This window comes from Piliocolobus tephrosceles, chromosome 3, assembly GCF_002776525.5.
Source record: "Piliocolobus tephrosceles isolate RC106 chromosome 3, ASM277652v3, whole genome shotgun sequence".
NCBI lineage: Eukaryota > Metazoa > Chordata > Mammalia > Primates > Cercopithecidae > Piliocolobus > Piliocolobus tephrosceles.
The window spans coordinates 84,331,211-84,358,823 of NC_045436.1; the positions used below are offsets into that span (position 1 = coordinate 84,331,211).

The 27,613-nt window shown below is 35.2% G+C and overlaps 1 protein-coding gene across 1 annotated transcript; it reads right to left on the bottom strand.

Moving 5' to 3' along the window:
- Nucleotides 1-870: 870 nt before the first annotated feature.
- CXXC4 (CXXC finger protein 4) lies at nucleotides 871-27,606 on the bottom strand. Its single transcript, XM_023220080.3, has 3 exons — nucleotides 27,412-27,606; nucleotides 23,389-24,731; nucleotides 871-4,961 (listed from the first exon to the last, which is right to left on the bottom strand). Exons 2-3 carry the CDS (start codon nucleotides 24,472-24,474, stop codon nucleotides 4,917-4,919), a joined length of 1,131 nt encoding a protein of 376 aa, XP_023075848.1. The 5' UTR covers nucleotides 24,475-24,731; nucleotides 27,412-27,606; the 3' UTR covers nucleotides 871-4,916.
- Between the last annotated feature and the right edge of the window lie 7 nt (nucleotides 27,607-27,613).

A 27,613-nucleotide genomic window follows, 5' to 3' on the forward strand; every position in this document is an offset into this window, starting at 1 on the left:
CTATCTTTTCTCACCATGTATATTCCAATTCTGTTGCCTTAGCCCTGATATTTTATATTTTTGACATTACACTAACAGAACACATGCTAATGTTTAATAAATGTATAAAAATGTTCTAATAGTGTTATATTCTATAGATATGAACTCTTTCAATTGTATGAAGTTCTGTGTTTGAAACCATATTAAATATTTCCAAGATATAAAACCATGTTCTACATATTTTTGTAGTTTATAAGGCATCAAAAAAACTGGACCTTGTACTGAGAAGCAGTGAAATAAGTGTTAAGTACATTCACTATCAACTAACCTGTGTGGACCACAATATTCCATAATAAAAAAAGTAACACAATAAAAATTTCATCTCAGAGTATTGCTGAGAGTGGCTGAAGACAGAATTCCAGTGTTTCATATTTCTTCATGCACGTTAATGCTTTCAAGTAGCATCACCAAGACTTTGCATTCACGGTAAAAAAAAATATATATATATATATATATATATATGCCTGAGATGTTTTCTCCCAGCACACTTATGATGCAGAAAGAAGGAGAAATGTTTGGGTGCATTCAGTTCTTCCTCTATTTACACCTTTTGAGTTTTCAACAAAAATATATTCTCTAGAAACTAGGATAAGGAACCATGCTCTTTTTTCTTTTCTTTCAGTATATAAGAAAAAAATATATAAGGAGAAACAAAAAGAAAAATCCCTGGAGTATTTCATGAAAGACTTATACAAAGCACTCATTCTACTGACATAAGGGCAAGTGTAGGATTATAAACTTTTTTATCATAAACAAAATTAAATTTTTATGATCATATGCTCATTGCTTAAAATCCCACAAATGAAAATTTATCATGGAAAAATAGAGATATTTTGAATACTAAAGTCCTTTATTCAACAACACAGAAATTTCACAAAAACAACTTTACTGGGCAAATTGAATGTGATTTTTTTTACTTTTTTTTTTTTTTTTTTTTTTTACAGTTTTGTACATGCCCCATAAGTAATTTTCTTTAATAAATACACTGTTTTCCAAAACCGCTTTTTAAATAATTGCACAAGCATACATACACCTTACACAAATATCTATTAGAAAATTTAATAGATAACTGCACAGTTCAGAAGAGGAGAACACTGTGAAAGGAGTACATTTTGTGGCCCATGTTCCTGAAATATCTGTTTTGCAATTGTGAAAATGGAATCCCTCCTAATATAGTAGCTGTCTTTTATTCACTAGGAATACAGATCTCAGTGTGAAATGCCAAATTTAATTAAAAAAAATCTGAAACATTTAGCTGTTACATGAGAACCAACTGTTTGATATCACTGTGAATCTAACCATGATCAAAGACCCACTACGGCTTTTTGCTGAACATATTTGACCCTGAATAGTGTGTTCATTTAATGGCTTTCCTTTTTTCATTATTTGATTACAGATACTTATCAGCTTAAAGACTTTATATGCTTTAGCATTAATTGCACAACTTACATATCAGGGTTTCTGATTGAAAGGAAGAGAACATTCCTTTCTTTTAGTGATTGCTTAATATTAATTCATAATAAGCCCACCATCCCTCACTCCCTATAAATGTGTTTAGAAGAAGGAAATTGAGTGTTGGGAATTAAGCAACCAGGAGACATCTTTACATACTTCTACAGTGGGGGAAGACTTCCTATTTTCTCTCCCAAGGATGGATACATTTCTACTTTGAATCTGACTCCACTTGTAGACAGACAGGCAGAGTCCATCGGAAAGCCACTTTGGTCTGAAGGCCTAGTGAGAAGTTTGCATTAATGATGTTCTTCGTGATGTTACGGTGCTGAGTGACAACTGAAAAGGAAATTGGCTCACTGCACTATGTATCAATGCCTCAAGTATTTACCATGCTCTCCCCAATGCTGGCAGATTATGGCATCTCTCTATCCACGCCTAGGGAGGACAAGATCCTGTGTGCGTAAACCACTCTTACAAAGTTTTTTATTCAGTTTATCTGATATATAATTATTAAGTTGTGTATAGTTGTCCACACAATCTACATTCTGAATTTTCTTGACAGTGAATATAAAGCATACAGTGAGGAATTTTTAAAAGTAACATTTCATTGGTATTTTAAAATCATGAAAAATGTAAACCTTCAAATCACTGCCTTAGGTTTATAATGATAAGCTTTACAAGTTCTCAGTACATGGACATATGAAAAAGAAAACTAGAGAAAGGCCAGAAGAGTCATCTCTTTCTTCAACATCACCAATGAGAACTTTATATGCACCCTACATTATATAAATGGAGTTTAACCAAAAACATTAAAAAGTGGGTGGTATAAAAGAACAATATCAAGAATAAAAAACATAAGAGAATGAATGAAACGCTAAACTTTCTCATTTAAGTAATCAACAAATTTTCTTTCATTAAAAAATGAATTGACATGTCAAACACCACAGTTTACAATATACAGATTCATTAGTTATTTTAAAAAGCAAACAAACAAAAGCACACCAAGACATGCAATACTAGAATGTATTTTAGACTCTCAGTATACTGCTATGAGATCTTAATGTTATTGTATGCCTAATATAGCCTGACTAGAAGTTTGTTTCACTTCATTAATAACAATCATCATTTTCCAAAGAGCAAGGCAAGCTTATTCAAGTGTGAAAGTAAGTTTTCACTTACTTGTAATTAATTAGCAAATTGGTAAACAAAAAACTAAGAAAAATAATATAAAATAATGGAAAAACAAAACAAAACAAAACAAAAAACTCATACAGCTCTCATTGGTCCCACAGCAGAAGCTGAAATTCTAACTAGATAGAAACCCTGAAAGAAATATACACCAAGTAGAAAGCTATCTCAAAATTAATACAGTATATAGCACATTTTAGCTTGTAATCAGTTCATTCTCATCTCTAAACATGGATGGGTGTAACACATCATGAGTTTTTCTTGAAAATGCTTTTTGACCATAACTGTGGACCATGTATTCATACTCTATACAAGGTAAGTCACACTTGATTTTCAAATTGGCAAGTGTGCATGCTTTGTCCACCCTCCCCTAGTACTTTCACCATGAAACACTCTTTCTGTTTTTTAAAAAATCTTTTCTGTCCTATCATATCCCATTCAAATCTACAACTAAATTTTTAAAAATATTCACTTACTAGTCTTACCTAATCTTTACAGCCTCTTTCATTTACCATACCCATTCTCTTCTCAAATTATCTTTCTTCTCGTGATTTACTTTGCTAACATTTTTCAGCAAGCTAATGGATGTAGTGGGTTAAATCAACTGGCTAGTGGACAAAGAACAAAAAGTTGCAGTAGGCAACTTTTATACTCTACATATTTTTGCTTAACCCTGTTCTACTCCTGAAACTGAAAATAGTCTTTATAATTGAGACAAACAAAAATAAAATGAAATGTAAATATTTGTCCTGATGGGATGGTCTTAGGAACCCCGACTGTGATAAGAAAACCAACTCCTACATGAAAAGGTAGCATAGGTTCTATGAAGCATTAGATCCTTTGTATGTAGATTGTAGGGGGAGGAGTATGTCTTGCATTTAGGAAATTCCACAGACTGCAGCCCTGCCTTCTCAGGATGAAAGCGTCAAGTGACAAGAATGGAAATGGCAGCAACGGAGCATTTTACTGAGGGACTAGGGGAAGACCACTAGTCCAACTGTGTGGCTATGAGAAAAGAAAATAAAAAGAGATAAAATGCCTCACTTTTATGAATATGTTTAATTCTTTGTAAATTAAAATATAGCAAGTCTTGCCTCAAGGCAGAAGCCTTCAACATATTCAAGTGTTAAAACTACTCATTTAATATCATACATGAAATGAAAACATTGGGGTAGTTTTTATTAAGATTTTTTCCTACAGAAAAAATAAGAAAACAATTAAGAAACAATAAAACGTATACAGCCCATGTTGGGCTGGGGAAAAAAGTCAGTTACAAATTTCCCCCTCCTAAGATATGATACTTTAGTCTGTAGCCTAAAAAACCACTGTTTTTATAAAAAAAAAAAATTATACAACTGATTCTGCATTTTCCAACTACTCTGAGTACTCCGCCTTACAGTGCAACCCAGGACAAGTCAACTACACTAAGTATTTGGGAGGTATACCCTTCTGTACAGCTTGTTTGTAAGCAATGCAAGTGCATAACCACTACTCTAATATAGTGCTCAAAAGATTAATTGAAACTTTCATAACATCTTCCTCTCTTATAACAATAAAACTGAAGGTAACTGGTGGATGCATCATCATCTTTTAGTCTTGTAAAACTTGGCATCAAGTCTCTATGGAAAGATGCATGGCAAAATGGTGCCAGTGCTGTTGCTGCTTCTAAACCACTGGCAAAAAATAGTTAAAGCTAAAATTTATTGCTCCAGATTTAACTTGCAGAACCATACCGTTGTGTACAAACTGTTAATCTCCATAGATGCTCAGACATGATTGTCTCCTTGTGTCTAAACACACAAAATACAAGCTGCTATCTGTACAGTTTACAGTACTGAAACACATATATTTGAAAATGAAGTATAGATATGTACTTTGCAAAGATACATGATTTTACAGCAGGGGTTTACCCAAACTTATTTTTTACAGCCACTTTCAAAATAGACAACAACTTCACTACTATAGCTAAATTACATCAAAGAAAGAATCAGTGTATTGAAAGTAAATAGACTGGCCAATTCTCCAAGCTCCCACATTATTTTTATGTCTTTTTTTCTTTTCCTTTTTTTTTTTTTTTTTTTTTTTTTTTTTTTTTTTTTTGAAGAAACCCCTATATGTAAAGTGAAAATAATTTCTGGATATTTTCTTCAGTGGTGGACTAAGCAGTTTCTTAAAACAAGACATTAGTTTGCCCTTCATTTCCAAATGCCTTGAAAATAAGATATACTACTGCTTTAAAAGAACCATCGGAATGCTTCAGCGCTGGGAACAGGTGTTCTCTATAAAAAAAAGAGCAAGAAAACAAGTTAAGCTTTCTTTCTATGCCAATATAAAATTAGATTTTTCTCCTTTACACTTCAATAATATTTTTAGCTACCAATATACAACATAATGACTTGTATATTTCAACATTTAATAAAAAGAAGAAATGCTCAATTTTATAACATGACAATAATTAGAATATTGAATTTAATGCTAACTTGCTGAATATACTGATTAAAACACATTGGTTTAAAAATATAGGAAATGCAGCCTGAAACACACATAGGAAGCAGAATAAAGGGAAAGTTCAACCTCTTAACCAATATTAGGAAGACCAGTCAGCACAGGTACTTAAAATCTTTATCTGCCTTGCAGAATGCCTACATCATTTTGAGTGGATCATCTTACTGTCACAATAACATGCACACACAAGGCACAATCACATCATGAAAATAGAAAGGATTCACTTTTGCTAGTTAGCTTTCTACATTAGTCATTTCTAGTGATAGATATTTATTTTGTATTTTTGCATTTCTAAAGACACAGTCAGCTATGCACATGGTCTTAAACATGAGTGAGACATATAAGCATTCTATGCAGTTAAAATGACCACGATTAAATTACTGTGCCTCTAACCACCCTAACAAAACTGCAACCGAAAACTGAAACTGAAATTTAGGCCACTGTTTCATGTACAAAAATCACAATATATACATACATATCCAATTATGCAAAGCTGATGTTCAAAATTCAGTTAAGTAATTTATTCTGAAGATTTTCTTAAATGACAGAATGATAACAAATATCAATATTACCTGCAATACTTATTAATTATTAAATTCTAATGAGAACTATACTGATAAAACATATCACTGTTCCAAAGTGAGTTTCTATTTGCAACAAATTAATATATATATATAAAGCAAATTGATTACTAATCAACGATATTCAATGAAGAATAACCACCCTATTGAATTGTAAACATACTATAAATGGTTTCTCCAAAGACGTATCAAGCTAGCACCAAAGTATAAACAATCTTCCTAATAAAAAGCTTATAGTTACTACGAGGTTTTCTTGTTAGGTAAATGGTAGTTAAGCTTGAATTTTCTATGTACATTAACATCCAATAATTCCTCATGCCATATCCTTCTTTAAAATGTATTCTAATGGTATACATAAAACAATCACATGAATATACAGTGAAGATATGCAAGAAACAACAAGCTAAGAATACATTCTCCTGTAAAAGAAAGTTGATTTTATTCCTTAGACCAGCCCAACAAGCCTGTATAAATCGTAAAATGGCTGCTAAGGATAAATAAGTATATAAATTGATGTGTTGAATGTAAGTGCCAATATATTTACTAGGTAAACAAAAACACATGAACACATACATATACACACATTCCTTGTAATGCATCTTAAAACATTGTTAATAGCACTTGATTTTTGGATTTCAGAAAATAAATACAAAATTCTACTAAAAACCCTCTAATAATTGAGGTTAGCTTTTATTTACTTTCTCACACGTGTTATTTGGTTGACATTGTCCTATTGTAATTATGTCATCTAATAATAAAAGTATTGATTAGGATGTCAATTAGAAATCAATAAAATATTTTGGAAAGCAAACCTGCTTTTCACTATCTGTACTAAAATAATTGTTAAAAAGACTGTCCTAACAACAAACACAATAAATTTCAAAATGACTGTATTAAGAACAAATCATTGATAAATGACTATCTTCCTACTCCAAGTTTGCATATACGTATACAGAACAAAATCTACCCGAGCAGCGTTTCCTAAAAGCACAAACAAAAAAGTTCACTATTCTCATGGAAGTTGTACTGATCTTATTAACATGTTATGCCTTACTTCTGACGGTTTCATCGGTTTTCTCCTTTCCAGCTCACTATGCATACCTGAATCTCTATCATTTGATTTAGTTGGTAAGAAAAACCCCTTCACTACTCTCTAAAGTTAACTTTTGAATAAAGGTAATAATTATATGCTTTAATTACATTAATTTAATCATTATTAGGAAGCTACGTGAAGTAATAAGAAATAGAACATTCCCATTCTAATATTCATGCCTTATACACATACAAAAGCAATAAATGAAAACTTAAAAGTTTATACCAGATGCTAACTCACTGGCTGATGCCAACTAAGAATAAATTTTATATAAGTATGCACACTTATATAAATGTAGTCATTTCTAACGAGATAAGTTAGATCCAAGCATATTCATGCAATTATAGATCTATGGTTACAGATTCACATATGAAAAATAAACATGTGCATATATATTCATATATATTCACATTTATGTGTATATGTATGACACAGAGATGCCAACTTACTCTCAGATGCCAACTGGAAACAAGATTATAAATATATACTTATGTAATCTTGTATCTTGATAAACATATATGTTTACGAAGATAAACAGCAAAAATATATGGAGTACATTTTTTAAATGAGATGAAGTCCTTATGCCTTAGATATACTTTTAAAGCTCTTTTCCAATTCTTGCTCCTCCTGTGCCCCTTTCAGTTACTCAATTTTATTTGTAACATTTAGAAAAAGCAAGCTTATAAAATGCTACTTAGGGTCAAAGGTCATTGTTGTGGGAAAAAAAGATAATCATTTCTCAATATCTGTTAGCAGTAAAGATTAAATAAACAATGCAAACATGAGAAAAGCAAAGCAAAGGTTTTCTACACTTACTTGATATTACTGTGCATCGTGATATTACTATGCATACATTGAGACCAGTATGCATCCCCAGATGTAAGAATATGGACAGTTTATTGCAGGAGAAGTGAGAAGGTAAGCAGGGAAGCCTCTTTTAAAAATTATTTCCTCCTTATGTTAAGATCCTTGAGGTCAAGAAGCCTAAAAATGATTAGTTGGGAAATCACCAAATAAAATATGTGAGAAAAATCAGGAAAACTACTGGTGTAGTAATTAGAAAATAATCAAGGGACACACCAGAAATTTGTAGTAAGGTTTCTGTAACTAACAGTTGTATTTCAGGATTTTAAAAGTGTCAAAACTCTTTAGGGTCCTGTAGCCTACCCAAAACAGATGTATATTTAATCTCCTGCCCAATTTTCATCAGGAACAATGGAAATGTACTTTAGGACTGATTGAGTTTGTTTCAGCCAAGCTGGGTGAAGCAACAATGTTTTCATAGATAAAATGTGGAGTTAAAACTATAGGTGTCTAACTAAGTTTATACTATTTGGGGACACATATTTTTTCATTCTGTCAACTAATGAGGTTATTCTTGTAAGAAGACTTCTTTTTAAATGGTGTGGGGGCTCAGCACACCAATGTGGGAGATTAAATACCCTGACCAGCTAGCTACCTTTGGATTATATAAATTCAAAGTCCCAGCTAGGGATTCACACTCTTGATGAGATTACAGTGACTTTCTGGATCTCAGTGTTGTTTGCAGGGGATCTTTATCCTGAGTGACAGGAAAGCCAGATTCCCCTGAAGAGAAGGGGGTGGGGAGGTAAAGAATAGAATTGAGTTGATCAGCATTGTTTAAGGCAGCCTTCATGCAGGTGCAAACACTGACAAACAGCCATCTTGCTCCCAGGAGGCCTGTGGAGAAACCTGCAGTCCCAGCTCTCTTTCCGGTACTGCTGTAAAGCACAGTGTTCCACAGAATTCATCCCTACACAAGTCAGGTACAACATTACCCTCAAGTCTAAAGGAGTCTTCTGTTTCTCCCTAAATTACATGAAAAATAAGGGAATTTCCTTGAATAAAAGAATGATAAAATCCAAGTCCGAGTACATTTTATATTTACTTTTAAAAATAAATTAAAAAATTAATAATGTTACTGGCAGATATATATTTCAGTTTGATTTTCATTAAATCAGCAGTGAAGAAATAAACAACCTAAAATAATAAAGAATATGAAAGGCTTTCACCTTAAGGATTTTAGCATGATTCTCTTTTCATACCTGCGAAGCAGTCACATGGAAAGTGATATCTTCAGGTGAAGAATGCATCTACATATTCTTGTTATAAATATGTCAAGTCTAATAAAACATCAGCTCCTAAAAGCTGAAAATTGGGTATCTCTAACTCTGTACATATGAGGATATGTGGATTGGCCATTCATATCTAGGTACAGTGTGTAAAATGTAGCAATATTTTAAAAACTGCACTTAAAACTTTTAACAATATTAGACCTCAGGTTTCAAAAAGGAAATTAATGATAACTTTTGATGCTGAAATTCACCTTAAATACTTACAATTTTAAATTGAGATCATGATTATGACCCTAGAAATGTCTAGAACTAGAGTTAAACCTATCTTTCCAATATTTATTCATATACTTTCGAATCAAAAATTTCAGTGACTCACCTAGGCCTTCAAAATTCTACTGTGAAACAAGACAGCTCTCATGATTTCCAACTGGAGGTCACTATTTGGGGATACCATTATTTCTATACTAATCAAAAATAATTTCCTGTTTTCCCATTTCTTATTAAAGAAACAAAAGTCATGAAATCATTTTATGATTCCCATATAATCGTGAAGCATGCTTTTATCCCAACCAAACTTAGCGTCATTTCAGGCTGTAGTTAGCCAATACCACCTATTGTATAACCTTTTGAAATACTGTCTTCACTATGAGGAGTCCCCACTATAAGTTTCTTAGACTCCTGGGCATCTGAGGCCTTGCTACTGGAAACCTTCACTGTATTCAAGTCTATCGTTTCACACTAGACTGCAAAGACCTTAATGAATCACTGAAATTCTGCAGTAGAAAGTATGCAAATAAATATGACAAAACATAATAATGGACCCCATTGTTTGCCTTTAGTTATTCAATTATATAGATTTCATTTGTGGCTACATATAAAACTTTCAAACTTTAGAAATTTCTGGATGACCAAATGCAAGAAGGTTCCTTACGGTGAAAAAACCTACCTTTTTTTCTGATTTGATTCACAAAGAATGCTAAAACATTGTTATACACGTTCTTGATTATATTACTGACAAAATTTCAAAATCTGCTTGGAGAAATGGGAAATTGTATTACATATACAGTATTGTGAATGTGAACAACCAGACTGACACAAGTTAATGCATAGTAACATGAATCTTTGAATAATTAATAGTTATGATATAAAATAATACCAAGCAAATGTGAACACCTCCCCAACAAGTTTTTAGCAGAAAGATGTTTCTATATTCCATTTGTAAATGATAAATTTTAGAAATCATAGTCTAGTAACTATAATAGAGTTATTAGAAAACACTGGTAAAGTATAGGCTAATAATATAAGAGAATCATTAATGATAATCACACAGTCCAATAATTTATTGCTATTATAAACAAGACAAGAATTTATTAATAATATCTAAATTTAATATTTGGAGTAATATAAGTATATACTGTTTCCATTTTTTTAATTATACCTCACTTTTTTCTTCTGTGTTGTAATAAATCCATATTATGCATTTAATGTATAGCAGATTAATGTTTCTCATAATCCCGATTCATTTCTTACATAACTGTATGTCTTTGGTATAATCACACCTTATTTTGGTCATTATCCAAATATAAACTAAAAACAACTTTCAACATCATCCACTAACTGGAATATTAGACCTCTATTTAAAAAGGGGGAAGTACCAAATAACTAGATAATTTTTATGACATAACTTTTGGAGGCTTTAAATATTATTATAGGAAACATTCCATATTTTGGTTTCCAAATTGCCATTTGTGACCAAGATTTCTCCAATTAATGATGGAGAACTAGAGATGGCCTTTTCAGTGATAATTGATTCTCCCTTGGCTGTTACTCCTGTTGCTCTCTTTGCCTTGCACTCCTACACTGCAACCACCACAGTCACCATCACCACTGTGACAGCATGATTTTAGACTGTGACAGTGTGACTTTAGAAGGTAAACCTAGCTAACTTCTGAAAATGGAAAGATGACTTTATATATTATGTTGTAAAGGCACTAAGTCAAGTCCATATGGTGATAAAGCCTGTCATGAAAACAGATGTCTAAAGGAGAACGTGTGTACAGGGTGGGAGTGGGTTGGTGGGAGGTAAAATGATAGACAGATTAACACCACGATTCACACTGGTCCAGAAGTGACCAAAAAATATACCCACTTTTGGCCATAGATCTAATGTAACTACTTTAGTTAAGCAAGTCTCTTGATAATGCTATGTGTGTATAATTCTATTTCAGTTAAATTTGGTAAAAATACTTCAAACCACATCATTCTAACAAATAAGTAAATTTAGTGTATTATAAATGGGTACTTTAGTAGTTAAAATGTTCCTACCCATATAAAAATAAAACATAGCATGGTGGTACCATGGTAAACAGAAAGAGGAAAATCTTTCAATAATTCACAAATTTAAAAGGTATTTATCAAAACAATTTTATATATTTAACCTTATGTGTAAGAGAGAATGTGAAAGAAAATTAGAAGTAAAATTAAGATTTATAAAGTAAAAATTAGGTTAATAAAATCAATACTATACCTTCAAGAATGATTGAAAATATTTATATATATTCGTATGTTCATATTTCATTTGCATGTATACATATGTATAAATATCTGTGGTTATAGACTCTAAATAAATGTGTGTATATATATGAATATATATGTGTGTATAAAAGTTAAACAATTCAACTTCTTCTCAAGTAATTCCTGTTGAATGCAGCAATATAGCATTAGGTGAGTTCATTGTGAATTAGCCATTGAAAAACAATGAGCAGTCTTTTCCAGACCAAGTGGTTGGACAATTTTGAAGATCTGGTTAATTTTAAAGCAGTGTAAATATTCATATAAAATACTAGAAAATGAGAAGTCACTTTATCTTAAGAGGCGATGTTTAACCTGACTATCAAAGCTATGATTTGGACACCCTCTAATTTATATGAAAATAAAGTAGTTACACTTAACCTCCATACGCAAATCAATATGGCGTATCTCTTTTATTATTACAGTTCTGAGATCTGAGAAATATTTATTTCTTAATTACATAAAAGTGAAAATAAGTTTAATAGAAAATTGCCTGTTAGGCTAAGTCAAGTAGCATTTTGGATGTAGTCTCTGAACTTCATGTGGCTCAGAACCTATTATGAACCATACAACCACTGGGACAGACTCCGCCTAAAATTCACAGCATGTTTTATGTTTATGAACTACTGAAAGGAATTTAGAAAACACTAATTCTAAATATTTCTGTCAACTAGATGCTATCACCAAAATACTTTACTTTGATTAAAACTATAGTTCTAAGAATAACATGTAGCGTTTGTTGTCCCTCCCTCCCTCCCTCCTTTTTCTCCTTCCTTCCTTCCTTCCTTCCTTCCTTCCTTCCTTCCTTCCTTCCCTCCCTCCCTCCCTTTCTTTTTCCCTCCATCCCTCCCCCCCTCCCTCCTTCCCTTTATTTTTTCAATTGCCATCATATGGAATGCTCAAATTCACAATCACTCTGACTTTGACTTTCGGTCTTTTCTCTTAATTATCTTTTAAAATAATAAAATTGAAAAATATACAGTCAATAATAATTTAATTTTTATCGAGTCTTTACATGTTTCTTAACTGTTTAGAAATATACTTTGGTTCATCTATTTCATCAAGAAGATAAATACTATTAAGCATTTTCCACTACCATAACATCACGGTAGGCATTTGCTCTTGTGCTAGAACACACAGATTAGATTCTAATTTCTCCTCAGGAAGTTTTCATGAACTACCTCTTTCTCTATAAGTATCATGTGCTCCATCCAGAGTATATAAATCTATGTAGAACATAGCCACATTCAGATAGTCAAATAACTAATAAAGGAAATTAATACGTTTAATTTTTCACCATAGGATTTATAAGATGTAGTGATTGATATCCTTCACATCATCATTGTTCGGTAGCCTTTTTTATATGCACGATTCTGTATTTTGTTAGAAATTCAAAGTACACTGATATTTTGTACTATCAGTTCATTATAGGATTTGGATAGCCCCGAGCTCCCTAAACACTGTCATTAGTTTTGAGCGCTCATTTTCCCATTTTGGCCTTTCTATGTTTCTAATTGCAGATTGCAGACTTGAAAATTACTTTAAAATTTTTTTTTAAAAAAACTGAAAACATACTTAGTTTTCCTGAAATTAGATTTTCCATCATGATAAATGAAAAAACAAAAACAAAAACAAACAAACAAAACAAAAAAAACAATGCTTAGTGGTTCTAGTGGATCTAAACCCAGACCCATGACACCTTTCCATAAATTCTGAGACATTAACTATTGCTTCCCATTTCTTATTTAAACCAGACTCAAGATGACCTTAAGTATGCCATTTCTTTTTGCCAATATGCCCCTTTCTGATTTCCCTTAAATAGTAGCAATCCTGCAACCTTCCTGTATTTCCTTCCTCTCTTCCTTGCTTTTATCTTCCCTCCATCCGTCCCTCCCTTCCTTGCTTTTATCTTCCCTCCCTCCCTCCCTCCCTCCTTCCCTCCCTCCCTCCCTTCTTTCCTTCCTTCCTTCCTTCCTTCCCCTTCCTTCCTTCCCTTCTTTCTCTCTTCCAATATAATCTTTTCTCTTATTCAGGTAAAACGAAGTTTTCCAGCACTCTGTAAAATATGCCTTGAAATAAAACAGAAAATATAATACTACAGAATCACACGCGGTAGCAAGGCAGAGATCATATTAGTCTGTGTTACTTATCTAGATGTGGAGAACTAAACCAAGGATGAGTCAAGGAATTCTAAGGCTTTTAAATAGGTGTGAGATTGCTTACAGAATTTTCTAAAATTTCAATGTTAGTTTAAATGTGGTCATTTGTCCATTTCTTGGACTGAAAATTTAAAATATAAATAGGGAGGCCAGGTGTGGTGGCTCATGCCTATAATCTCAGCACTGTGGAAGGCTGGGGTGGGTGGATTACATGAGGTCAGGAGTTCAAGACCAGCCTGACCAACATGGTGAAACCCCATCTCTACTAAAAAAATACAAAAATCAGCCAGGCATCATGGTGCACGCCTGTAATCCCAGCTGCTCAGGAGGCTGAGGCATGAGAATAGCTAGAATCCAGGAAGTAGAAGTTGCAGTGAGCTGAGATCATGCCACTGCACTCCAGACTGGGCAACAGACCAAGACCCTGTCTCAAGGAAAAAAAAAATATATACATATATATAGTTCCATACATATATATATATACACACACACATATATATAGTTCCATACATATATATATATATGGACTAAGGACTAAGACCCACAGCTAGATAATTAGGTGGGTATTGTAAACAGGGCAGGAATAAAGAACATGTAGGGTTCTTTAAGCCAGGATGTGTGTGTGTGTGTATATATGCATGTACATATATATTGGTATACACATATGTATGTATACATGGAACTTAAGTCTTGGAAGATAACAGTTCCACCTAAACATCTGTTAAATTGAATTGAATTTATCAAGGGTTTATTATGTGCTAATTAATACCATATATTCATGAATAGACAGCATAAGTACAGACCTGCCTGGAATAAGTAAAAGTACACTATTTGTAGAAACATTACAATTTTACTCTTTATCTTGCTAACATTGTTCAAATATAATTTCTTTCCTTCTACAGACTTGTTCAATAGTGACGCTGCTGTTGCTAGATTAGTGTTCTTCAAACTTGACTGCAACCAAAAGTTATGAATACATTTTACATAGCAACTCAGCACATAGATACACACACATTTCTTTAAGTGTACATAACTGAAACAGAAGTTGAACAGTACTTGCTATTACTACATATGATAAGCTCATACATTTTCTGCTCCATTCTATTCTAATCTACTTTCTAAAAAATCACGATGGTAAGTTAAAACATTGGTTTCATGGACCACCAACATACTGTCACCTGCAGTTTGATAAACACACCTCCACACTATAGAAAAATGAATTCATGTGAAAAGAATCACATGAGGAAAATCTACAACCACTCCACTTCATAATGAATTTAACTCTACATATAGCAGCATTACAAAGAAGAGCTAATGTATTTTTCTTACGATGGAAACAAGCCAATATTCTCTCTCTTGTTTTTCATGGACTAAAGGTAGAGCACACAAAATATTTCATGTTTAATGGAAGACTCCACAACTTTTCACTTCTTATACACCTACATATGACTGTTAATTTTATCCTTTTTTTCTTATCTTCACTCCATTAAGATAATCACTTCCCTAATTTAGTCTAGTTTTTTTTTTAAAAAAGCATTGCCAATAGAGAAGTTATTCCCAAGCATAGTTATTTTTCTACCCCGATTCACCCACACTAGTTCTTGCCATTTCCAAATGATTAAATTCATATGGTCTTCTATTCACTTAAAAATGTATTTAATCTTGTCTCATTCTCTAAATTTTGGAGAAAATATATCTTCCCTGGCATTTGCCAGATTTGCTGAAATAGAAATGTCCATAATTTTTCCTAATCTACAAACATATATCCCTTTCTCTTCTCATCCTTCTTGATCCCTATCATTATAGTATTACCAATAATCCAGTTGTGGTTTGGTGGGGTTTTTTGTCTTTTGTCTTTTAGTCTTTGGGCAAGAAACAGCACTTTCAGCAGCGTCTTTCCCATAGTCTGACACTTTACTTTCTCAAGAATGTTTTCTAAAATATGAATTTTAATGCAGAAGAGACACAAATGGGATACCATTTTCCACCCATCTTGGAAGTATTCTCTTTTAGTTACACTTTGGAATTATTCTACCAAATGTTTCAAATGCATAAGTAAAAATAATAACATCAGCTATAACACAATCTGTTTTTCCTTATCTCTAACTCATCTGCCACTCCACTCAAGCCTCAGCTGACTCTCACACCAAACGTATTGAGTCGTCATTAAAAAAATATATCTTTTTAAAAAATATTTTCTATCATCTAAAAAAACTTTTATAACAGATGAAGCTAAGCATAAATCCATAATTCCATCTTGTCAAAGTTCTTTCTATACACTGCATTGGATTCTGACTTAAATATTCCTTTCTCCTTTGTTTATCATCTTTCTTGGTCAGCATTACAAATCTTTTAGGGCTTATCACTATTTTTCCCCAGAAAAACACCAACTATTCCTCTTAATGCTTAATAACTGTCCTCATTTTTAAAAATATTCTGTTTTTACAAAAAAACAAACAGAAAAACTTCACATAGCTACTTCACTTTTTATGTAAAATGATTATCTACCTGTTTTATTTCCTATGTATACTCATATGTATGTATTTTCCAATTTTCCAAATTTGTTAAATATGTTCACTTTCCAATATTTGTTACACATGTTTTCCAACTGGAATTCATTTCTTTCTTACAAAAATTCTCTTGATTTCACAGATTCACATTTAGAATATCTCTGTGTCTTGGAAATAAAATAGTCAAATAAAAGTATTAGGTTAGTAATGTGAAACATACACATACATCTATTGAAATATATAAAAATTAATAGTGGTGATATGCCTGTGGTAAGGAAGGAGAAAGAACACTAAATAATTGAAATTGGCTCACCACACTGACTGACTTCGCTGGATAATATGCTCAGTTTCCTAAGACATTTGACAATGCAAGTACAGGAACAAGGAAAACATGTTCAATTAGATTTATCTCTTTCCAAGTAAACTCAAGCCATATCTTTGCCAACTGCGTGATTAAAACAAATATTCAAAAACCACACACCACTAATGGACATCTGGACTGTAATGTCTGAAAACTATAAGTAACCTGTCGGTTTGTTATCTATAAATACGGTTGCCTTATTCTCCATTTGTATTGATGGTTTTAAAATTGGACTGAGAAATCATATAGCATCTTTTAGTTTGCCAACAACATTAAACTACATATCATATTAAAACGTTATATGGTAGGTTGATATCACTTTCATCTTATTGATGAGGAAATAAAGTTCAGAGAAGTTATGCTGATGTACCTAACATTGTTCAACTGTTAAGTTACTTGATACTAGTGGCTCTTTTTACAATTTCTTATCTATCTGGTCACATGGAGCACATATAATTTTAAATAAAAAGAAATTAAAATCTAGGAGCTTAGTCATATATTTCCTGAATATAATTTATGTCGTTTTTTATAAACCAATGAAATATCTCTTGAATATGAGGTCTTTGAAAAAGTAATTGCTTGCTTTGCCACAGTCTCTTTAGTAAAAAAATGTAGTGGGAAATAAATGGGTTAAAGATTAAGAAAGAGGAAACCAAAAAATTCAGCAGACTTGATTTCATACCTAGCTATGGATTCTCATGTTCTTAAAATAAATTAAGAGAAAGCCCATAAGTTTCACAGAGGAAAAAATATTTCTCATAATGTTTTAGAGTAGAAGTTAACAAGCCTGCTGGGATCCTTTTAGCCCCTGCAGAGCTAAGTCTTCAACATTATTAAATGGCTGTCGCATCTGAAGTATGGTACAACATAACTCAATAAACAACAGAAAACATATGATGCTGAATGGAGGGAGGCTTTTCGATTACCCTGAAGAATAATTCAATTTCAGGACAGGTGTTTGCATGTGATGGAACAAGATATGACTCAAGGATAAAATCACTCTATGCCCCTCCCCCAATATTTTGAAAATCCTAGGAATAATAGCAAAATGCTAGATTTAAAAGTATGTTAAAAATGGGCAGAAACACTGAAGCACAAATGAAGGAACAAAATTACACATGCACAAAATTCTCAAAATTTACGTGGATTACAAAAAATATATACTTTCTTGAAAACAATTTTTTATAAAAGATTATGCTTCCTAGAGCACCCTGCTTCCCCACCTAGATCATCTGACATGTTAATCAGTGACTAAAAGTCACATTACTAATAAAATTTAGATTATATTTTCAGTTCATTTTTGCTTTTTTACAAACTAATCTGGGAATATGAGAGAAACTATAAAAGAATTAGTCCTTTCTCCAATTTGTATATTTACATGGGCCTTCAAATAAATCTTGAATTTAACTCAAGACTTTAACTAGATATTTCTATATGACAAATGCAAGCATTTATTTTTGGTATTTTGCACAATGCGAGTAAAAATAAATTTGAGAAATTAAAACATATCCACTCATATTAAATAGTAGGACATTAGTTCAAGCTTTTTCAGAGCAAATTAAAGTGAAATGTTTCCTGCATATTCAGACAATCTGACCAATTGAGGTTGAGCAGTAAATTCTAAGAGCACCAACAACTTTGGACAACTTTCTTAAAAGCACACTTTCAACCTATGCCTGAGAAATACTCCAATACTATAACGTTTAACTTTGTATCCAGAAAGATACTATGTATCCAGAATATTTCAACAATGTTTCCATCCCACCATGGATCTTCAGTCTGGAACCTGTTAAACAATGTTCCAACTGGAGCAAACATGGATAAAATGCTTGTTCTTTTCGCATGCCTTTCAATTTTCAATCTTACAGGCTATTTTATTAAAGTGTTCTGTACTTATCAATCTGTAAGTCTGACTATGCAAAACTTAACTATTAATTCAGAAAAGTAGATGACTGAGATTAAACAAAATATAGAGAAATACTTCAGCAATCCATTATTTAAGAACTTGAAAAGCCAGACAACTTGTATTTCTTTCATCACTAGAAACACTTTTCATTCTTAAAATATCCAAATATTTTTCTCGGATTAAATGGAAACCTAAAGTTTATTTTTATTTTTTAATTTGCTCTTGTATGCCTTGTGTTTGCTTACTTATATTTTGTTTGATGATGGTTGAATTTCAAACATTCTTATAGCATAATTTACAAATTAATTTTAATTGCTTTATTTTACTATTCCTAATTGCCATCTAAAACATGGCTTAGAATTTACATGATGGTTGGATGGGTGAGGGTACTGTATTCAATAAGGAAGTATTAAAAATGTACGCTTTGTAAGTTTTTAAACTGACAGTTAAAATTACACGTATTTACTGTGTGTACAACATGATATTTTGAAGTATATAAAATACAACTTTAACTCCCTTGTATTAAATCCAATGATGGAAAAATAATCTCATTGAACTTGTATTGCAGTTTGATGCCTTGGCCACAAATTCATTTGTAGCTTTACTCAAAGACAAAATTTTCCAAGCTTTTTCTTTATTATTTACAAAATTGAGGTGCTTTTTCCTATATTATTTATATGTTACATTCTAATATTAATATACTATCATTTTGTTTGAATTTTATTGAAAAATTTCCTCTTTCCCTTTCATACTTAATTATATATTTGCATTTTTTGGCTAAAATAAAAATATTTTTCTACTGGTAATTTTCTTATTCTTGAGATGAAAAATTGAGGACTCATTTTTTAAAAAATTATGACATAAAAGAAAAATTGGTGGATGTTTCCATTTAAGACACGAAACATTTGCATTTTATCCATAGATTTTTTTAAGTCAACAAATCTCAGAAATGTATATGTTCAATTATTGACTTATTTTATTAACTAAAAGCTCTTAGTTTGAGTGACACACCTATTTTACATCTGGTCTACAAGTTAATTTCCTCAGGAGGCAGGTGCCACCTTCCTGCACCCATTACAGATGGTGCTTTGTCCAGAGTTTTACAATTGCCATTTATGGTTGGGGCTCTTAGAACTTAACAGCATATACAGTATGTCCCTCCTCCCCTATTACACTCTTCTGAAGTAAGTTATCAAGTTTGAGACAGTGTTTGAATTTTTTTCCACCAACCCCCTTAGAAGCTCAACCTAACTTGTGGAAAAATTACTATTGGCCTGTACATTCGGCAGATAGATTTTTAAGAGATAAAAGAAAGTAAAGAAAAAAAACAGTGGAACCATCCTCTTCCTGACTTTCCAGTTTCTCAATGTCTTCACTATAACCTGCCCTCTCTAGTTTCTTCACCAGCTCAATGAAAGCCTCAGCTGTGGCAGTGTGAAACTTACTGCAAAGAGAGCCAAGATTGGGGGCAGGGAAACCTCCTGAGGCACTGCTTACTAATGTAATTCCATAAATCAACTAATGGGAGAGAAACCAGATCTGTGTGGTCTCTAATGCTGTCCCACAGAGATCAATCATGTCACCTGAACAATGTTCAGAGACTAAGAGGCTGGGGTTGCCCACGGGACAATTTTATCTCTTGAGCCATATCAGATTGGGAAAAGTTAGAAGTATCCGAAATGTAACTGTTGCAAATATAAAAAACTGAAGGATTATCTTTGCAAGAGACAAAGTGTTATCATGTAACTTATAAGGATCTCCTATATGATCAGGTTCATTAAAACATCTAGGAACTTAATATTTTTCATTTAGGACACAAATTTTTAAAACAGTTTTTGTCACACAAGGGGCAGATAGCATTTGTAAGGACTGCTTTGAACAATTAGTGGCTATTTTTTTAACAGAGTAATTGACTTAATGAACAGTGGTTATGCAAATACACAGTGCACAGTATAACAGAAAAACTAAATGTTTTGTGTGCATTATCATATCAAATATGAACAAGGGGGTGATTTTATAAACACATTACTAGGGCATCATAAGATGCTCTTAAGGTGAGACTAAGGAGAAAAATAGAAGGCAGTTTTAAAAGGAACACTAGAGAGGAGGCTTTGAAAAAAAATCTGGATGAGAGTCCCAACATATCCATGCGAGTCTGTCTTAATTTCAGTTTTCTCACTCTGAAAAAAAAAAAAAAATGACTATCTCCAGTCTTTGGGATGAGAACAAGTCAAAGGGAAGAGTGGCACATGAGGCTTGAAGTGACAAATAAGAATATATGTTATTATTATGATCCAGATGTTAATTGGCATCCATAATTCAAAGCCAATAAATATTAGCTATGGAGTTTGCATCTGGCACCCACAAGTAATATCCACAATGAGTCCCCAGATCACTGCCCTCAGCCAGGAACCCATCCAATCTCTAAAACATTTCCTCAGATGAGGATGAACCAAATTTAAGAGAGAAACCAGGTCGGCAGGGGAACTTTTCACCTCCCTGCAATTCCTCTTCTAGCTTTGGTTCAGTCATGTAAGCCCTGTCACTCTGACACGTGCTCAGCTGGTTTCCTACAACCATAACTGTATTTGCAGTTTAAGGCAGTCATGATGGCATTGTCTTTTTTAATGATCTAGATAGAATCTTATATAATTTTTTAAACTTTTTATTTCTATTCACCAAATAGTATTTCGCTAATAATCTTAGCTCTGATAGAAGGGGTCTGAAGTTAGAAGATCACCTTGAGAGTTCAAAGGAAAAAACCAGCTTCCTCTTCCACCCATACCCCACCTTGTGAAGATTAACAGAATTTGTGTGCATGAGAATTTTTAAAAAGAAGAAAATGTAATTTTGTGGGATTTTGTCATCAAAATGCCTGAAGAATTGAAATATCACATCAAGCTTGTAGGAAAACCATCACATAAAAAAAAAATTACACCAGCACAGAAATTTGTGCAGAAAACCTACTGGTACTCATATCAAACTCCTCCAGGGTAATTATTTACTAAATAAATCAGAATTACTCAGTTACTACATACCCTAAATTGGGATGCAAGTAGTGCCATGAGTCTAGCTAAAGATGAGGCCTAACAGCAGAACCAAACTTATAATTCTAGATACTACATTTCAGGAGGAAAAATAAAAGCCATGTTGTCCTTATCATTTGGGAATAGAGAATTTCAGTATGAACTTAATTTTAATTTCCCATAGTCCTTAGAAGTTACAATAAATTAATCCAGAAAAGAAGATTCAAAAGCTATTTTTTGCCACCTAAGAAAATACATGGACCTGAATGATAGTTGCTATTCTCTTTGCACAAAGAAAGTTGCCAAAGAAAATACAATAAACCATCCAGGAGTAAAGTTAAACTTTTCAAAAAGAGCTGATGCATCTTATAAAGAAAAATAAACGCAAATGCAATATTTTGATGAAACTGATCATACCCAATAGTGAGCATCAACATAATTCTGATATTTTTAGAATCCTAGAGTGCTATCTAGTTTGATTTACACAATTAAAGGTTTAAAAAAAAACCTGTATCTTCTTTGTGTTCAAACCTGTACCAAAGATCTTTAACCCTTCTCTTTATTATTTTAAAGACTGCTTCCCAGTTCATAAAGAAAACTCCTTTAAGCAGTACTCACAATTTTTAAAATAATTTACAGATACCCCTAAGATAACTTGTGAGAGCCACTCTCATCCTGCAATTCACCCCACAGAATGTTAGACTGTTAAAGCACAGAATGCTAAATCCACCACCTACAGTCTCATGTCTATATGAACATCTAATTATCTACCCTGTCAATTTTATCAAGAGACTATAACTACTTGTCCACATTTCTTTGCTTAATATACCATCAAAGTCATTTACCTGTGATTTTTCATTTTTCCCCTTTTTTGTTTTGATCAGGACACAATACAAAATTTGTATCCAAAATATCTATTTCTGTATTCAGCATAATTCATAGCCTAATTTAACAATTACTTTAGTGAGCATCTGTACAATATCTGTTTTAAAGACCTATAGGTAAAAGAAACTACTACTGACCATATAAGGTATCAACCAAAACCGTGCTTGGTGTATAGACCAACTTTGTAACCACAAAATGGTTACTTTGTCCAATGCAGAGCCCAAGGGAAATACTTTTTTTGTAACTGAGTTTTAGAAATTATTCATTCTGAAACTATATAAAATAATTTTTTAAACCAAATCACTCTCATCTGCCCTGAAATTAAGTAATTGTATCCCTTTATTCTATGTCACATCTCCTTAAAATTTGCAGGTGGAAATCCGCTTTCTACAGTTTCAACTTCCTCCAAAAATAACAGATATGCAGAAAATGAAATAGGAAACAAACATTTTGCCTTGATGAGTAGAAAAACGATTCTAGAAGGGGGTAGGAAATCCCCTTCTGAATCCAGGTGTTCAGCTTCAATGAATACCGTTGTGTGGTTTGTTATTGTTTTTTCAATGAGAACAGGCTTGTGTGCCACAAACTGTGTCCTCACTTTTATAACTGGACCACTAACCTAGCCTGTAAACTTGCATAGGATGTGATGTGTCCAGTCCTTTGGTCAAAGATGCCCCACCCTTTTTAATGAGGAGGAGGCATTTTAAACTACCAAGGGAAAACATTGAGCATACTGAATGTGAAACTTCTGATTCTTCAAACCAATTACATTATTTTTTCCCCCAGGGATAAAAAGGAGGGCACTCTGTCAGAAGGGCGGTGTCACGTGAAGTGCAGCTGGGGCGGGTGGTGGAGAGGCCAAGCCTTTCGCAAACCATCTACAACTCTTACCACCTGAAGGAAGCTTCTGAGAAGGGGTACTGCATCTTGAAGCCAGACAAGAATCCCTGAAGGGGAGAGGGAGTGAGGAGGGAAGGGGGGAGACTGGGAAACAAGAAATCATCTCCTCTGACCTCTAGTGAAGTGCCAGGTTTTTTCTTTAGCTCTTCACATTTTCTAAATTTGCAGATCTGGTGTCCCGTTTTGCGATTCCTGCAACTGCTGCAAACGCCACAGTTGATGAGCCTCTTGCAGGGCACGCAGACCCCACACCTTTTCCTCTTCTTCTTGGCTGGGTTGGCTCCGCCAGCTCCCCCTGAGGAGGACGAGGAGGAGGAGGAATGATTCTGCGGGCAGTCTGCCAGATTGGCAATTTGAAACGCACTGTCTGTGACGGCTGCTGAGGCTGCTGCGGGGGAGTGAAGGGCTGTCATGACGATGACCCCTGGAGGTAATGAGATGCCCCCTAAAGCCGGGATAGCGGAAAAAGTCCCCACGCGCTCGGGGAGATTCATTATCTCTGCTTCAGCAGCGCCGCATTTGAGCTTGTTCATGCATTCCCCCGCCAAAGGTCTGCAGTGTTCAGGGGATAAGGTGGAGAGGAAATTAGTATTTGCCATTTGCAACGACGGCTCTGGCGGGCAGCCAGCTTTCCCCAGCCTCTGGGAGTCGTTTCGGTGGTGCATGCTGGTCCTGCTGCCGCCGCCGCCGCCGCCGCCGCCGCCGCCGCCGCCACCGCCACCGCCGGCGGGGAGGATTGCCGAGGAGGAGGAGGCGGAGGAGGAGGCGGCGGCGGAGGAGGATTTCCTGCCGCCCCCACCGCCCCCGCCCCCGCCCCCGCCGCCGCCGCCGCCCCCCCCGCCGCCGCCCCCGCCCCCGCCGCCGCCCCCACCCCCGCCGCTGCCCCAGAGCATGGCGGTGGCGGCGGCGGCGGTGGCCGCGTTGTCGCAGTTCCAGGGGGACATGCCGATGCGCGCGGCGGCCGCGGCGGCGGCGGCGCTGCTGGGGAAGATGGGGGTGGTGATGCGCGCGATCTTGGCCGCCTGTGGGAAGGCGCCCCCGTTGGTCTTGTAGAAGGAGGTGGCAAAGGAGCGGTAGCGCTCCATTTCCGAGTTGTAATCCACAAGGCTGTTCAGAGCCCCCTCGGGCAAGTGGCTTTCCTTGGGCAAGCCCGGGGCCTCCGGGCTCGGCCCGGGCTCCACGCAGACATTGGTGTTCATGGTGCAGGGGGGGAAGAAGGGGTGCAGGGTGGAAGTGGGGACCGCCTGGTCCGACACCTGGGTGGAAAAGGGGGAAAGGTGGGGGGGAGGGAAGGGAGTGATGGTGGTGTTGGGGTGGGGGCCGAGGCGGGAGGGGAAAGTGGGTTCGGGTGGGGAGAGCAAGGTGAGGGCTGCTTTATTCCTCTCTGGGGCTCATTTCCACAGACGGTGAATTCCCAGGCAGCGTCTTCCTTTGCATTATCCTCCAACTGTTACAACTAAAATAAAGAAAGTCATTCTAACGAGCTGCACGAGGAAAAAGATTAAAAATAAATAAACAACCTCCCTCACTAACCCACCGCGGACAGCGAAAGCTCCCACATTCTTCCATCAGGTCCTTTGCATAAGAATCACCAAGATGTGACCCCCCCAGCCCATCCCCCCAACGCTCCCAACCCCCCTCCGTCCCTCCCTCCCCACAGCAAACCACAGCTCCTCCCCCCTATTCTTATAACCCTCCTGAGAAAATGTATTAATAGCCAGGATACCCAGGGAAAGAGGGAAGACCGGAGTGACAAACGCCTAAGGAAAAGGGCAATTGGAGTGCTAAAGACATGCAAATCATGGGTGGGAGGGCGATACTACCTAGAAGCAGAGGGCATTTAAACATTATGAAATGTGTGAACAAGTGCTGCCTGGGCATGCAAATGCTGTAAAGTAGAAAACAGCAATGGCCCTATGAGGAAAATGAACAGGAAATTAGCAAATGAAGTACTGAGAAAGTCTACAATACATCCGAGTATAAACTGTAAGCAAACACAATACAACTGAGAGCTAAGAGACTGCCCACATACAATCTGAACTAAAGAGGCCGGGAAAAAAGAACTACCAGCTGCCACGGTGTCCTTCTGTGTCTGCGGTCATTAGTTTGAATCCCAGCACAGCTGGCTCTGTTAGGGTCTTAATTCAATGGACCAAGGACAGGTCTCAATTGTACAAGCCATTTGGTGGTGGGGCTTGGTGGGGGTAAGAGGGTGATGTTCTACTTGATTTTTTTTTTTTAAGGTAGAAAATAAAGATAAGCCACATAATTACATATATACATATTTATATCAGCAATGTCTCAGGTTTTAAACCAAGTGCCTGCAGCCTCTTTAAGAATATTCCTAATCATTCCTAATAGAGATTGCTGTCTCTTTCCAAGACAAGAAGAAAGCATGGCACTTTTTGAAAAGGATCTCTCACAATCACTGATTTTTACATTGAGTAAAAGGGGGGGGGGGGGGGGCGGAAGCCCTTAAGGTGTTCTTTGCCAGAGAAAAATAACCATTAAAATTATTTTTACATTGTGCTCTTTTTAAGAGGAAAGTTTAATGTTAACTGAGTGTTTGCATTCATCTCCTTGCTTACAGGCCATTATTATGCTTTAGGAAGAGGTATTTTAGTTGTTTATTACAGAGGGAGAAGTACATCACAACCTTTTAAGAAGTAAAGCAAAAGCATAAAGTGTATATTCACCTAAAAAAACAGTTTCTTTGTTTCCAGATTTTTTGGCCAGAATATCTTTTTGTGACATCTTTTGAAGCCCATAGATTGGTCTAGAATGTAGAGTTCAGGGAATTCTACATGGGGGCCCAGTAGTCTCAGTCTCAAATATTCAGAGTTGTTCAAAATGGTTATCAATTATAGTAATTATGCTTATAATTAGGTTAATGAACCAGTTTTGCCCAAACTCCAAGTGCAAAAACTTCAAGACCTACTGATGAGGTGCTCTAAAAAGAGGGGTTTATGTAAACAAATCCCTATTAGGCAAAGTAAATCAAGATAAGGAACCTCACCCCAGGCTGGATTAGAAGCTTGCAGGCGTCTTTCAATCACAGCAAGTCTCTAATCACTCAGGAACCACCTCTGTGGTTTCGCATTAGGGAAAACTGCTCCCTTCTGAGGTCTGAGGGCAATACAAAAGGTGCCCCCAAAATGCTCTTGGCTAAATATTCTTGATGCTTGGAAGGGGTGGGGGAAGACACAGCAAGAATATACACATAGCTTCAGTTTCTGCGAATCACATTGTAACTGCAAGACCATAATAACTGCTACTCAGTAAAAACTAGTTATGTCAACCATGCATTAGATATCATCACATTGAGTGGAGGGAAAATTTTCAACGTTTTAGTCTTTTGACCTTGTTCCAAATAAAGAAATAATTTAATGTCCCTTTTTTAGAGTCTTAGAGTGGTGTTTCCAAACACAAGCTTTCCTTGCTTTTCTGATTGCCATCACCACCCCCCTTCCTACCTCAAGGTTTAATACCACCAGAAACTGGAGAAAATTATTATGCCCAGTATCCAGGTCATTATTGTTTAATCAATGCATCTCTGGAGCATGAAAAAGGTATCTAAGCCACAGCTATTGTTTGGATTTTATTTAAAAAAAAAACAAAAACAAAATAAAACACACACAAATAACTATAGTTCTATGCCAAAGCTAAATTAGAGATCCATACTTTATGATCCTGTTTTGCCTTTAAACAATGTGACTGTACATGCCTAATATTGTATGTCTGGTCTACCAGAGACATAGAGATCAAAGGTCATATTTAACATTCAGGAGGAGGGGCGGGTGCAGATTAATTAATAAATTAATACAGCGACGCTTTTTCTTGCTGGAGTCCAGCATTAATAATCTACTTTCACAATCCCAACGGACAGCAAACATTTAAGAGAAAAAAAAGCCAGAGAAAGAGAAAGAACAATCACTTACCAGTCTCTTTTTATTTGGGGAGCCTTAGAATTTGCAGACGCTGCCAGTCTGCCTTTAATTAGTTGCACATCACCCCCTAACACAAAGAAACACAAATCCAGATGTGTCTTGGCAGCTCCCAATTACAACTTTAATACTTGTAAACAAACTGTTGGGGAGGGGGGATAAATAAATATGCGGATCAAAAAAAAAAAATACCTGTAAATGGCTTTTTTTTTCTTGTTGCAGAGAGAAGGAGGAGGAGATGGTGTTAGTGGTGGGGGTGGAAGGAGGAGGAGGTGGGGGGAGAGGAAACAGTCGAGTGTGAGTGTATGTGTGAGAGCGCGGGGCTGTTGTCGGTGGTCTCTCCTCTCCCAGCGCGTTGCTCTCCGTCCGTCTCCAGTCGCTGTGTGCGAGGGAG

Excerpts from the sequence above, each read along its gene's own strand:
- CXXC4 (XM_023220080.3), bottom strand. The coding sequence starts at position 24,474 with ATGAACACCAATGTCTGCGTGGAGCCCGGGCCGAGCCCGGAGGCCCCG. Across the intron at positions 4,962-23,388 it reads AACCTGGCACTTCACTAGAG|AGAACACCTGTTCCCAGCGC; the intron begins GTCAGAGGAGAT and ends TTTTTTTTATAG.